Source organism: Semicossyphus pulcher, unplaced genomic scaffold, assembly GCF_022749685.1.
Source record: "Semicossyphus pulcher isolate SPU_LCO1_2020_fin unplaced genomic scaffold, fSemPul1.0.p SCAF_25, whole genome shotgun sequence".
In the NCBI taxonomy this organism is placed as follows: domain Eukaryota; kingdom Metazoa; phylum Chordata; class Actinopteri; order Labriformes; family Labridae; genus Semicossyphus; species Semicossyphus pulcher.
The window spans coordinates 5,653,962-5,668,752 of NW_027211699.1; the positions used below are offsets into that span (position 1 = coordinate 5,653,962).

A 14,791-nucleotide genomic window follows, 5' to 3' on the forward strand; every position below is an offset into this window, starting at 1 on the left:
GGTTGTTCGGTTGCTTTCCTACCTAACTGACAGGTGCCACCCGTTATTCCGTGAATAGTCCGATTAAAAAATCAGTGGAATTAATACTGTAATTAATATATGTTTCCTAACTATGCTCTAGCTAAGTTAAAGTAGCACACTGAATATATTTACGTGTTACTAGCTCACATAGCAGGCTAGTTTACTGAGGTAGCTAGCTAGTTAACTAACAGCAGCGTCACGAGCGGAAAATCGGCAACAAACGCGGATAAAAGGTGCCGCTCCTGTCAGTGTGAAAGAAATAAACCAGCAGCAGTGCCAGGATGAACGTCGCTAAAAGTGGTTACCGCGTCTTCTCCGCAAACTCCTCCGCAGCATGCACAGAATTGGCCAAGAAGATAACAGAGTAAGTACAATGTTGCGTTTGTCATATATTACGACAAACCGACTGCTAGTTAGCAAGCTGGTGTTGGTTAGTTAAACAAAAAAAGCGTTGTTTTAATTCATAGGGCCAACCACCAGGACACGAACGCTTTTGAATGACATCCAGCGACAGCCAAAGCTTATTAGAGTATCAATGACAAGCAACTTTTTGACATTTAGTATTGAGAACTGCGTCAAAAAACATATGGTACTTTGTGTAACACACCTAATCTTGTGCTGTTGTCTGCAGCGAGGACTGCTTACAGCTGGTTTTAAAGGAATGAATGAATGAAGGATGTGCTAAATTTGTCATAATGTGTTCGAGATACAGCAGTAATATCTCACACTTGGTGGTCATTTTGTGCTCTTGTTTCACAGGCGGCTGGGAGTTGAATTAGGGAAGTCTGTGGTCTTTCAGGAATCTAACAGAGGTGAGGAGACTTTCTAGAAGAAATTGTCTTTGATTACCAACAACAGAAGCTGGTATTTGTTACTCTGGGCTAGCTGGATTTTGTGTCTAAATTGAGGCTGCACAATATATTGCAATTTTATCACACACACGCAATAAAATCACAATAAAGCAGAAAAAAACATTGACTTCCACACACCATGTATTTACTCACATTCAAACATTCAGCCAAACAAATGGAGCTAGCATTCGGCTACCCTTAGATAAGTTTGTTTCAATTTGTGGCAACTGATCGGTTAGCTAGCATGTTTGAGAAAGGAGAAAAGAGAGAGAACATGTGGTTAACAAAGACCAGCACGTATGGTAAGGAGATGAATTGATGTTCTGCGGATGAATCTATCGAATACAACAGGAATATTCTCCATTGAATAAGGGATCCTGCCATATTATTGTCTAAACTGTTTATCATACTTCATCAATGGCAGTATTTGATGTGTGCACTGTGAAGCTGAATAGTTATTAATAATGTGTGAATAGTCATTAGAATAAGAGTGGAAATAAGTTGCAACTTTGCTAAATTAACAGTTTGCATACTTATTGTTTTTTTTATTTAGAAACAAGAGTGGATGTGAAAGAATCAGTTCGTGGACAAACCATCTTCATCATACAGACCATACCACGGTGAGTACAGAATATCAGGTCATATTCATTGCGACAGGAATTAGAAAAAAACATCTCTTTGTTTTCTTTTGTTACACAACCAGAGATGTCAACACAGCCATCATGGAGCTGCTGGTTATGGCCTACGCCCTCAAGACCTCCTGTGCAAAGAACATCATTGGAGTCATTCCCTACTTTCCCTACAGCAAACAGTGCAAGATGAGGAAGAGGGGCTCCATTGTGAGCAAGCTGTTAGCTTCGATGCTAGCTAAAGCAGGTAAAGAGAACAAACCTGTGATTTTGCAACAGTGGTGTTGCGTTTGCTCGGATTTAATGTCACCACCTTACCACTCGTCTGTCTTTTACCCCAAAGGATTGACACACATCATCACCATGGACCTGCATCAGAAGGAGATCCAGGGCTTCTTCAGCTTTCCTGTGGACAACTTGCGTGCCTCCCCCTTTTTGATTCAGTACATCCAGGAAGAGGTGATAGTTCTGTTCTAATGTTTAACCCCACCTGAGATCCAAACCCATCAATCAACCTGACGGAGTCATTAACATTTGTTTTCCTTTGTCCTGTCAGATTCCTGATTACAGAAATGCCATCATTGTGTCAAAGTCCCCGTCAGCAGCTAAGAGGTAACTGCTGGATAAACATCCAGGATCTCTACATAAAAACATCATATTTTGCCAGAACTGCTTAAATATTTTACATAAAAGATGCGACTTAATCTGAATACATGAAATCTTTTTTCCTTCCTCTCTTCCAGGGCTCAGTCGTATGCAGAGCGCCTGCGTTTGGGCCTAGCTGTGATTCACGGCGAGGCTCAGTGTTCAGAGTCAGACATGGCCGACGGACGGCACTCCCCACCTTGTGTACGCAACACCACAGGACACACCGGCTTGGAGCTCCCTTGTAAGAAAGAACACACATCGTTTGTTGGTGTTTTTCACATTTTCTTTGTAGATTTGTAGGTCCAGATTTAGCCTCTACAGAAAACATATCTGTTGCTCTTTTTAATATCACATCATGGTCAAAATAAGCAAGAAAATCCCTTATCATTTCTGCCAGGCTAACGACTTCACTGCACTCATAATATAAATCCTGCCCACAGCCTAACACAGCTCTTATTCGTGCTAACCCTTTTTGGATTTGAGGACTCTGCTGTTTCTCACTCATGCCATCACCCATCCTCCGAGAAGTTGATTTTTGTGTCACTGCATGTTTTAATTCCACAGATACGTCTACTCTTGCTGCATCCTCCTCCAGCTGCAACCCCTCACTTACAAAGAGTGGCGTGCTTTAGTAGTCATAGAATCACAGTCCCTGCCTATTTGTTGACACTTATTTTGATTTTCAAATATTCTTTTGCTGATGGAGACTAACGTGACTCTGGCATCTAGTTCCAACATATTGTCAGTGTTAAATCCTGGTAAGGCCATTCTAATGAGATGATATCAAATGACTGTGTCATTGGCAAATGACTCCAACGTATTTGCGTCCAGTATTCACTTTATTATTTAGTCAATATATTTCTATTCTTACATGTGTTTGATTCTCACCCTTGACTTAAAAAATCCTCATTTAAAATCACAAATTTCCAAGAATAGGAAAACCTTATTAAAGATCTAATGAGCCTGATTTGTTGTTATGTAAGTCTAACTGGCGAGAGGATTTTCCAAGTCTTGGCATCATGTGTTTGTCATGTCAAATATTTGTGCATTTGTGTTAACGTGGTGTTTATTTGTTGGTAATAGCAGGCAAACAACAAGCTCCGTTCCCTGGCATAGAGCTCCCAAGTACGACCGTAAACTTAACTCACACCTGACTATCAAATGATTCCTCTTCAAATGGCTCCTCAATTCGTGCATGTGAAGAAAAAAGGGTTTGTGTTGCATCTTGTGAAAATACAGTCTGGATTCAGGAGAGGAAGTGGATGAAAAAAGCACCAGCTGCACTGATAGTTTCCAGACAATTTGCGATGAGTTATTAGGCCACAGTGCGCTCCAAATTCTATTATTTGCATGGCATGTTTGTCTTTACTGCACCTTTCTAAGAGTCCAGACAGGTAGTTCTACAAGATGACCAAACCGCTCTTTGTTTTGTTGTGTTCTGATTTTATTTTGAAATCCATAAATCAAACCAGAACCATGCCAGACATGTTTTACTTTTCAGTTCAATATCTGGACTCATCTTGCCAATCAACACGTGGTGCACCCATATTAAACCCGCTCTTTAAAACCTGATTAACATTTGGTCATAACTGCATGTGATGAGAACTATAAACGGCATGCTTGTGAAATCTAACATGTAATGATGTGAAGAAGAAACATTACGAATGGAATGATTGGTACGTTTCAGTTTAATTCAAACGGCCTGAATCAAAGGTTTAGTTTGCTACTTCAGAGCTTTTAAGCAGAACTTATTTTAGCACAATATTTAGCTGAATGTGATGCCAACCTGTTGTTAAAGTTTGCTGATTAGGTCCTTTAAAGGGGGGTATTATGCTAATTTTAAACTACATATTTCACTCTGTGATACCAGGGATTAGCTTAGCATAATTTACAGTTAAAAACTCCTCATTTTTCTCACACTGGTGCTCTGTACAGGCCCTCATACAGCCTCTGCCTGAAACGACTCAGTCAGCTCTGTCCCTTTAAGAAACCCCGCCCCTACAAGCCCACTTTCTTCTGATTGGCCAGCTCTGTGCACTTTGTGACTTCACAAAGTGTGTAGAAAAAACTGTGTGAAACCTGGCGTTCACAGCAGCCTGCAGACTGAGCTGAGAAGCCTGGGGATTACTCCAACATACTTTTACCTACAGATTTGAAACTTCACCCACATTTAATCGGGATAGGGATGGCTACCGAAACCCGGTGTTAAACGGGCCCCGGAAGTGTGGTTACACTTCACCAGAGTCGATGCCGACGATGCTCGTTGCAACAAACAATACTTTTGCTTGATAGGGCGGAAACACGAGCAATCTGTCTAAAGTGCCTCACATACAGGCAGAGACATGCGCCACACTTCTCACTGGACGCTGTCAACCAGCAAGCTTAGTACACGTGACACACCGGGTTAATTGATAAGCCCCGCCCTCTACCAGCCAGCCAAAGTTGTTTTATATTTCCATCATCACAACACTGGAGTCTATAATAGTGATCTGTCCTAAACATTGCTGTTTCTTTTGCTATCAATTATAGTTTATTTAACATTGCAGGAAATAAAGCAATCTTAATTCTGTTCTTAATTTCTTTCGATAAGAACACCGTTAAAGTACCAGATCGTTAAGCAGTATCGATAATAGTAGTAACGTTAAAACCCATCCCCAAGTATGGCCATCCAACATTGTAACACCATATGTCTTAAAATGTGAAACAGCATTATACCCCCTCTTTAAATACATTAAATCCACCACAGGATCATGTTGATCATTTGGGTCTTAAATTAACTTTAAGATATCTGACCAAACATTTCTCAGGCGGCTTGTTGCAGTTTGAAGTTGTTAAACCAGAACAACACGTTTAAGAAGAGTTTGTACTGCTAACAACATGGCTTTTTGCTGTTTGTTTTTTTTGGTTAAAAGCGATAAAAGTCTGAATGTGACCCTCCCAGGTGTTCTGATGCCGTGGGACTCACGGTATTCAGCACAGTGATCTGCAAGGCATGCTCCTCCTTTTTCTCTGCTTCGTTCTACTTTTTTCCTTCACAATCGGCTTCGCTGGCTGATTGTTTACCAGTTGATTGTTTCCTTCAACCCTTTGATTGACTACATTTACATGCACGGCAATACTGAAAATGCAGCTGTGTTTTTTTTTTAATTGGTTAAATACCAAAGAAATTTGATTGCAGTCTAGTTTTGATGCAGTGATTCACACCACGGTGCGTTGGCTGATTGATTTTAATTCTGAAAACGCCCTTATATCATATTATTAACAAGATTTAGTGCTAGTTATGTTGTCTTCAGCATGTTATATATTTGTTGTTACAGTTTATACTCCTGAAGGGATTTAAAAGTTGCACCGTGTTATTTAAGCAACAGAAATCACATTGATGTTGCAGCTTGTAGCGCCATAATTTCACCGACACCTGGCTCACATGACACATAAAGCCGCCCAGATCGGATGAATTAAAATACATTTACTTTGATACTGTCCGGAAAAACTGCAGCTGTCTATCACATTATTGCATGCATGTAAAAGTAGTCCTCGGCAGCAGTGATGTTCGACTGAGGACTGACCCCAGAACATTGGCAAGTGTGTATGAAGAAACCCTCATCAGTGCTTGTCGGCCACTGTTGTCCCGTGTGAAACCCGATCGTTCTGGTGCATATTGGTTCATATGCAGACTGCTGCCACGTTGCCTGAGGGCCTGAGGTCGTGTGTGTCCAGGCAGTGTTCATTCTGATTGGGTATCCTGGGCAGAAAAACCCTGTCGTTTGATTTTGCATGGCATGTGCTCTACTACGTTTGGCATTTCAGTTAAAATCTTCCAGGGGGTAGGTGGGGTACAATGGGGGGAATTTTTTTCAACTTTTGATCGCATTTTAAATTCTGCATCATTTTAATCCAACACAATGTCTTCAAATCATTTACACAAACCTGTAACGAGCCTTTAATTCGATTTGCAGATTTGCCGAAATTGCGGAACATTTTCTCAACCCATTTTACCCAATCTACTATTCTTAATTAGTGTAAATGCAGCACACATAACCTCCTCAGAAGGCTCTCACGGGTAACCACTTCTGCTTTCCTTTGCAGTGATGATGGCCAAGGAGAAACCGCCCATCACTGTCGTCGGAGACGTGGGAGGGAGAATTGCCATCATTGTGGTGAGATTTTGTGAATGCACTCTTACAGCTGCTCTGCTGTCTGCACATTATATCTCTCTCTCTAAGTGTTTGAAAGCATTTCAAGTGGTTTGCACTGTAAGTCAGAATTTTGTGCTTTGAACACAACTTTTCAGACTTTTCCAGTTTATTTTTTTAAAGGAAAAGTGACACTTTCTTTGTCTTAAATATAAAAACTTCAATTGAAAGCAATGCAAACACAAATGCTTGATTCAGGGAACACACAGGTGTTGCTGCTACAGCCTGACATGGCCTGATATCACCTGTAGCTTACGGTAGCTTAAGTCACTTTAATTAATGTAGATTTCACAATTCAATAACTTGATGACTCTTCTCTGTGTCTGCTGCTCTTACACTATGTTTTTGCATATCTAGTTATCCCAGAATTCGTATTTGTAACAATATAGTGTAGCTCAAAATGTTCTGCCCTAATCCTGGGCTAAGGGTGCACGATTGTAGAATTGTGAAGTCTTCTGTACACATTGTATTTTTCCTATTTCTTTCCCTCCCAGGATGACATTATAGATGACGTAGGAGACTTTGTCGCAGCTGCAGAGATCCTGAAAGAGAGAGGAGCCTATAAGATTTATATCATGGCGACACACGGCCTCCTGTCTGCCGACGCTCCACGTCTCATAGAGGAATCTGCCATCGATGAGGTGAGGACACGTCAAGTTTAATACGTTTGAATTTAAACTTCATTAAGGGAGCTAAAGGAGGAGTTAAAAGGGAGGAAACATTTGTCATCTGTTTTTATTGAACACAGTGTATCAGACAGCACTTCCTCTTAGTGTGCAGTTTTCAACTGAATTTTGAGGTCATGAATGCATCGTAACCAGAATAGGGAACGGATCCTGTTACCTGGTTGCATTTCTGTAAACTACTCATTTACATTTTCAGTTCCTCCTGACTATCTAGGATTCAGATATCAAGTTGTTCATACAGTTGGTTGATCATTTAGTTACAGCTGCAGCTAACGATTCTTTTTTTTATCGATTAATCAAACGATTAATTTGTCGATTTATCCTAAAAAAAAAAATGTCATAGTCTCCAATTTCCCTACCACTGTGATGATATTAATAATAATAATAATAGACTATTTGTCAGATGATCAGAAACTGGACCCCTAATTCAAAAGGATTGCTGTGACACACAGAGCGATTGAATCGCGACGCATCGACGCACAAATCGACATATTTCTGTAATCAATTACGCCGACGAGTCGCCCCGGCCTACATTTAGTCAAACTGTATATATTTTTCTTTTATTATTAGTAGTTTAGAACAGATTACTTGCAATCCCAGTAAGCTTTTTTGGTCTTGTTACATTTAGAGACTTTTAAATCATCATAATTTAGTATGCAATGCGTCAAGTATGTTGCAGCATCAGTCATCAGTGCAATACAAGCTTTCCATTAAATCCGCCTGAGAAGAAAATCAGGTGGTAAATAGCTTTTATTAAAACTCCAGAATGTCTCTTTAAATCTAAACGCTGTCTTTGTTCGCCCCTCAGGTGGTGGTGACAAACACCGTCCCGCATGAAGTCCAGAAGCTCCAGTGCCCAAAAATCAAGACCGTGGACGTCAGCATGATTTTAGCCGAGGCAATCCGCCGCATCCACAACGGAGAGTCCATGGCTTACCTGTTCCGCAACATCACCACAGACGACTAGACAGAGAGAGAGAGAGAGAGAGAGAGTGAGGGCTGAGGTGGGTCTGGTTGTGGCTGAGGGCAGGTGCACTTCTTCCCGGTGCTGTAAAAACATGCTAACGTCATGGTCAACGTGTTGTGTATGTGGGGATTACATGTCTCCTCATTCCGTTAAAGACATTCAGAAATTTACCCACAGCTGGAAAAGTGTTTCCCCTTTTCTTGCATCTTGTTCTTGCTGAGGAAAGATGATAAAATAGCAAACAGGTGAGCCACATTTCAAAGCCTTCCCTTGTTTCGCTGCCTCCCTGATTTCCCAACTTGAACAAGACATGATCTGTATTTAAGAAGTTGTTTCGTCAAACACTACCGTACCTCGTACCTACGGTCTTGAGCCTCAACTGCAAAAGTGAAGAGAAAAATGTCTCGAGAAACAACCGTGTGTTTAACCAACCCTGTCTCACGCTCTGGCTGGCCTTCGTGTTCAGGGCCGCTCTGTACTGTGATTTCTGACTGAGAAAACTCCTGCTTGTTCGTGCCCAAATTACGTTTTTATGCAGCTTTTTCTTTTCGCACCATTTGTGGGAAAGTTCTGTGCGACAACATCTGCAGAAATAAGTGGATCTTCAATTCATATTGTTGGTCTTAGCGGATCAATTCGACTACATTAAAGCAACAGATGTGTTCCTTCTTAGCTGCTGTAGTTTGGAGAAATCTGCCTTTGAGATTCCTGCTGTAACTCCACTCCATCCATCTGCTCTCACTGTGCAAAATTAAAGCCAAATTTCCCCCCCACCGTGACGGGCGCTGACATCCCGTGCTCGTGACGTCATTCATCAAAACACACTTAAATTACTGCAAAACAGCAGCATAGATCCTGCAAAGATCCAGCTTCTTGTGATGGTCTGAAGCAGACGTTCACAGATATGCAAACTTTAATGACTGTAGTGATTGTTTTAGTTTCCTCTCGCCGATCCTCCTCTACTCTGCTAATCCAGAACAGTTCGGCTGCAGGAGCCGGATTAGTCAACAGAGCTGTCAATCATCCTTTTGACAGCATCAAATAACTAATTTAAAATAAACTTGGATGTAAATCAGCATGATAACTATAATGATAGAAACCATGTTGGAGAGAAATGCATCTGTTAGCATGGAGGAGGCGGCTTTAAGACCCATACTGCAGCCAGTCAGCAGGGGGCGATAGAGAGGGTTTGGCTTCTCTTTTCGGGAGCTGTCATGTCGTCCATCTTTTTATACTGTCTATGTTTAATACACTACATCTCTCTGGCAGTAGATTGAACATAACCGGTCCAGTCTATTGATGGTCATAGTGACATCACTAACCAGTAATGCTGACTGAACCTCCTTTTCCTTTTGGTCCGTTACAGTGCTGTTACTGTTTGAGATCTCCTGATGTGCTACTAAACCTCTATGTCGGAAAGTAAAGAAATCAATATTACAAAAGTTTTTTTAAATGCAAGCAGCCAAGTTCTCAATGTGCGTTCAAAGTTTGTGCCCCTCTGAGTTCGACTTTAACAGCATTGCTGACTGTGCTTTACAGCCACACCTGAGCGGTATAGCAGCACTTGAATGCACCGGGTTATTGCACTCTTATGGATCTGTGCTTTACGCTTTCTTTAACGACAACTCTGATAGACTCCAATACGGCGGGCTGCTGGAGATGCTTGTTTTGAACTGAAGCCTGCCTGGAAGAAAAAGGCTGCATATGCTAAAACATTAAATATGATTTATTTTAGTTATTTGGTAGAAAAGAAAATGCAAAACTCCCTGTATGTTGTCCATGTTTGGCTATGATAAGTAGGCCCTCTTGCGCACCTTTCTCTGCTCTCTGAGTAACAGCAAAGCGACGCTCTGTGAGAGAGTGTTCTTCTCTGCTGATTGAGCCTTTTGCTCAGGGATATATGCTCACTAAATAAGCCAATGCACACTTATTTGTTTTATGTTTTCCTTCCTGTTTCAGATGTTGACAAATGTTTGTTGAGAATGTCTTCCACACATCAGCAGATCTTTGCTTTCTACGGTTTAGTTTCCTTATTGTTCCCGCTGGTCGTCTCGGCACAGAGTTAGAAGTTCAAACTGTATCCGCCATTAGTGTATTTCCTCTCTGTATTCACGGTTCCCCTCTCTTGTCTCTTTGTGGAGGATGTAGAGTTTAGACTTTTGCACCCTTCTGTCTCGGCGTTTGTGTGTAAATGTGTCTGAAAATAAAACAGTTGCCTCTTTTTGTGCTTTATGTGATATCTAAGAGCATCATCGGCTAATGTCTTTGTGTAAAGACAGATATTTTGCATTAAAGTGACAGAAAACAACAGAAAATGTTAACATACTAAGCGGATATGCACTGTACTATGTAATCAGATTTATGATCTTGACACTTGAATGCATCATGAAAAAGAAACAAGCAATAATAGCAGAGTAAAGATCTTTTCCTCTTCGTGTCTGCTGCTCTTACCCAGTTTAAGCAACCTTTATGTAGACGTGTATCCGCAGATATCTGACGAATACAAAAAGGTAATAAACTACTGCTGTGACTGTCCGAGATCCTACACTTGTTCAAAACTTCTCAGGCCTCGAAACAACACTGAGGAGCTTTGACCAAGTCCAGGAGCAAAGACGAACACTTCTTTAAAGCAACCTGAAAGGCAAGTTTAGTTCCCACCTGAGCTCCAGAACAGGAATGTCCTTCTTCCCTCGTCCGTCGCTGCAATGGAATCACAACCCTGCCGTGGAGACAGCTGTGAGTTTTAATGGGACACAAAGAGGAACAAGAGATCTGATAATCACAGGTCACTTCCTCCTCGCGTTCTGGGGAAAACAATGCACCTTGTCTCTGAGCATTTTTGGAAAGAGGAAGCAAACCTTTTTCTCTCCCACTCTGACTTTTGGCAGCTAGAGCACATATGAAGCGTCTGAGAGAGACGGACAGAATCTAACAATCATTAATGGATTCAGATTCTTAAATACTATGCCACAGGAGGAAACACTGAGAAGCTCACTGCATGTACAGTATTCATCCTAATGCATACTACAATGGAGTCCTGTCCGGGATACCCAGAAAATCCCTGGAGCAGCTCCAGTCGGTGCAGAACACATCACCCCCACCCTCATCCACCTTCACCGGCTCCAGGTCAGGTCCTGCATCTCCTCTAAAATCCTCCTTCTCACCTACAAATCCCTCCGTGCCCTGGCCCCACAGCACCTTCATGACCTCCTCCATCCCTATACCCCGTCCCCTGGAATCTGCGGTCCTCAGACACGGGCCTGCTCACCATTCCCCACACCTGCCTGCGAACTGTTGGGGAGAGAGCCTTCAGTGTGGCAGCACCCCACCCTCTGGAGCTCCCTCCCTGTTGCGATCGATGTGGGTTTCTTGAAAGGCGCTATATAAATCTAAGGTATTATTATTATTATTATTATTATTATTATTACTGAATCTGAATAGGGATTTATTGCAAAGTAGGTTCGCACAAAGTGCTTAAAGGAGCAGTTCGCCCCTGGAAAAAGCCGCTGTCAGTCAAAGCTGGTGTTCTCTGTAATCGATAGAAGCAATAATATTTGAAATTGGCGCCATAACTGTGGAGAAAGTTGTACAAACAGCTTGCGGTTTCACCCAAATTTAAATTCCTACAACACCCAGCATGCATTGCGCCCCTCCCCCTGAAAGGAACGGCCCAGCGAGAGACGCTGGAGTGAAATACAAACGTTTCTCTGCAGACAACGGGTCAGAGCGGTAGAGAATCCAAAATACGACGAGAACATACCGGTGGATCGTCTAAAATAATCTTCAGGTGCAGTCTACATTTCAAACCTGACGATTTTGAACGAGACATGACGTCAGAGGCGGGCGTCCTAGAGTGAGGATGTGTAGTTCCGCCAGACTTCCGGCGTCATCTGCCGGGGGTTTTCCAGGGTCCATTGAAGAAGCGGATAGCGTCCTCCAAAGGCACAGAGTGAAACCATAATACCATAATGACATTAGCTCCCTGTAATAGCGTGATAGGACTGAGGTTGAAAATCGGCGAACTGGCCCTTTAACATGAAAGATAACAAATATAACAACAGGAACTAAACAGCAGAACTCCTACTGTTGAGTAACTTCAATAGAATAAAATACAAATATAAATTTCATCTATACAATCTATCTTTAAAGTGTATGAAAAGAGCTGTACATGAATGTGCAAAGATAATGATTGACGAATGAATAATGACTTTTGATCAGTTTGTTCCCTCATAATCACATTGATTTACTGCTTAACCTGCCCGTGTTTGAAAAGCACCTGCTTCCTCATGTGCAACTCACCAGAGCAGTAATGCGTCACTTGTTTCAGAGTAATCACCACCAGGGGGCAACGCAACACAAAACAAAGACATCACTGCATTGACTGAAGTCTGCAACTTGCTTTATTTCACCGGGAAAAATCCACTCAACATCAATGCTGCTCTCAGAGTCTTTAGTACACACGTTATTATCAAACACCATTTTAAATACAAACAGGTTGTTCATGTGAGGCTGCAGATGTTTTTAAAACTTCTGGTTGGACCACTTCCCAAGAAAAGATGATGAACATATTTTCACACGGTACAACGTGGAGTTGAATTACAGTCATTTTATGTGGTGAGAGAATGACACAGAAACACCACCAGCCGAATGCATTTGCGATTAAAGCCACATGTAACAGTCCGATTAATTCAGAGGAGACTTTAAAATGTGTTGTCTTCTTTAGGCTTTATTTAACTTTTATTATATGATGTGATAGCAGCAGAATTTTCTTATGGCTACACATTTCTTTTGTGTGTTCTGCCACATTAAAGGAAGTCATATCAGTAAAAAAAAAAAAAGGCTGTTTATTTATCATAAAATAAGACGGGATAAAGAACATCAATGGCAAAAAGTAAAAAACAGTTAAATTCTCAATAACAGAAAGCAGGAAGTTACATATTTGAATGAAACAAAGACGGAAAGAAAACCCACCTGTACGTATGCATTGTAACATAATGGTTCACATGGTAACGCCAGCGTCTCTGTTTGTGCAGAACAGGCTGCACAAACATTCACAACATTTGATGAGTTGCTTTTAAAAATATACAACTTGTTTTTTATTTCACTTCCTCGTCTGTTCTCTTTTTTCTTAAAACTATCTCATGTAAACGCACTTTTGCATAAAAGCCCATCACATCGCAGTTATTGCACTTTTTTTTTTGAACACCATAAACAACTTAAAACGTCACATTTACACACGAGGAAACTGAGCTTCTAATATGTAAAGCTGCAGAACTTATCATGGTGTTCACTGTTTCTCTGTTCGCACGGTTGTTCCGTCTTCTCCGCAGCATCTCCGTGCCTCTGATGCTGCTGTGGGATGAGATGAGGACTTCTCTACCTCAACATATTTAACACTGTCTCTTGGTTTCTTTCTCCCCACCAACCACGCCCGTTCAGTCTCTGTCTATGTCAGTCTCTCTTCTCCGCATCATTACGAGATGGCGCAGCTGTTGGTCTTGTTCATAATCGGTCGTTTGTTGCCCTCTTTGGGAAAAGTTTCCCGTCTCCGGCACAGCGCGGGACTGAGCCAGCTGGGCAGGTTGGCCTGCTGGAGAAGCTCCCTGAACGCCTCCAGCACGTTCACGTTGTCTTTGGCGGACGACTCCAGGAAGCTGTTGTTCCAGTCGAGCTCCACCCGGGACAGCACGTCCTTGCTGGACACCTGTCGCTCATCGTGGCGGTCGATCTTGTTGCCTATCACTACGATAGGCGTGTACTTGTCCTCTTTGACCTCCAGGATCTCCTCCCGCAGAGTCTTCACCGCCTCCAGGGACTCAGGATCGTCCACGGCATAGACCAGGGCGAAGGCGTCGCTGTTCTGAATGGAGAGCTTCCGCATGGCGGGGAAGGAGTAGCTGCCACTGGTGTCCATGATGTTGATGGTGACTTTGACGCCCCCCACCTCGAACTCCTTCCTGTGGAGCTCCTCCACTGTGCGCCGGTGCTTGGGCTCAAAAGTGTCTTTGAGGAAGCGCTGGATGAGGGCTGTCTTCCCCACTCCAGCTGCTCCTAAAAACACCAGACGCACCTCCGTCTTCTCCTTCACTTCAAAAGACATGCTGTTGCTCCTTTTCCCTCTTTTCTCTTTCTTCTCTTTGCCGGTGTTTTCTCCTCCAAGCTGACCCGCTGATGTCAGTTACAGAGCTGGTATGTGAGCATGCCTGTCAGGCTGCACTCTGTATTTATCTACACATGCAGTGTCTGCCCCCTTTTGCGCCCAGCCAATCAGGCAAGAGCATTTTTCCCCCTCTGTCTTTGGATTTGCAGCAGCCAATCACACAAACTCAAACAAATCAAGAAGAGTCAGAGAAAGAAAAAGGTGACAGAAGTGCGGTGCAGAAAAAACTTCCATCCAGGACTCTTCAGACTCTTCTGTGTGCAGAACGAACTCCTGGCTGAGAATTGAATATGTTTACTGAACAAACAAATGTTCTAACACATGTTGCTTTATCGTTGATTCTTCAGATCCTTAAAGAAGCTTGGATAAAAGATTTAATCATAAAACGAGTAGCAAACCACATTACATGGTACTTTTTTATATATATAATAAATCAACATTTCAGCCTTGCAAATATCTGTTCACTGTAAAAACAACAACAACAAAAACTGTGGTTAGGTCACTGGTTCAAACCCCGGTTTTCTGTGTGGAGTTGGCATGTTCTCTCCATGCATGTGCGGGTTCTCTCCGGGGTCTCCGGCTTCCCGCAGTCCAAAGACACGCTCGTTAGGTTCATTGGTGACTCGTGCGAAAGGT

General features: G+C 42.2%; 1 protein-coding gene and 1 pseudogene across 2 annotated transcripts; one reads left to right on the forward strand and one right to left on the reverse strand.

Annotated features, from left to right (window-relative positions):
* Window positions 1–10,216, forward strand: prpsap2 (phosphoribosyl pyrophosphate synthetase-associated protein 2). 2 transcript variants are annotated; one of them, XM_069675926.1, is made up of 11 exons: window positions 1–385; window positions 781–833; window positions 1,426–1,492; window positions 1,576–1,748; window positions 1,845–1,960; window positions 2,058–2,113; window positions 2,245–2,390; window positions 3,233–3,274; window positions 6,236–6,306; window positions 6,837–6,983; window positions 7,837–10,216. In XM_069675926.1, the coding sequence occupies exons 1-11, from the start codon at window positions 303–305 to the stop codon at window positions 7,993–7,995; spliced, it is 1,113 nt and encodes a 370-aa protein (XP_069532027.1). In that variant the 5' UTR covers window positions 1–302; the 3' UTR covers window positions 7,996–10,216. The 2 variants fall into 2 exon arrangements, with proteins under 2 accessions (XP_069532027.1, XP_069532028.1); XM_069675927.1 differs by lacking the exon at window positions 3,233–3,274.
* Window positions 10,217–12,377: 2,161 nt separating this feature from the next.
* LOC138604157 (ras-related protein Rap-1b pseudogene) lies at window positions 12,378–14,181 on the reverse strand (annotated as a pseudogene).
* Window positions 14,182–14,791: the final 610 nt, after the last annotated feature.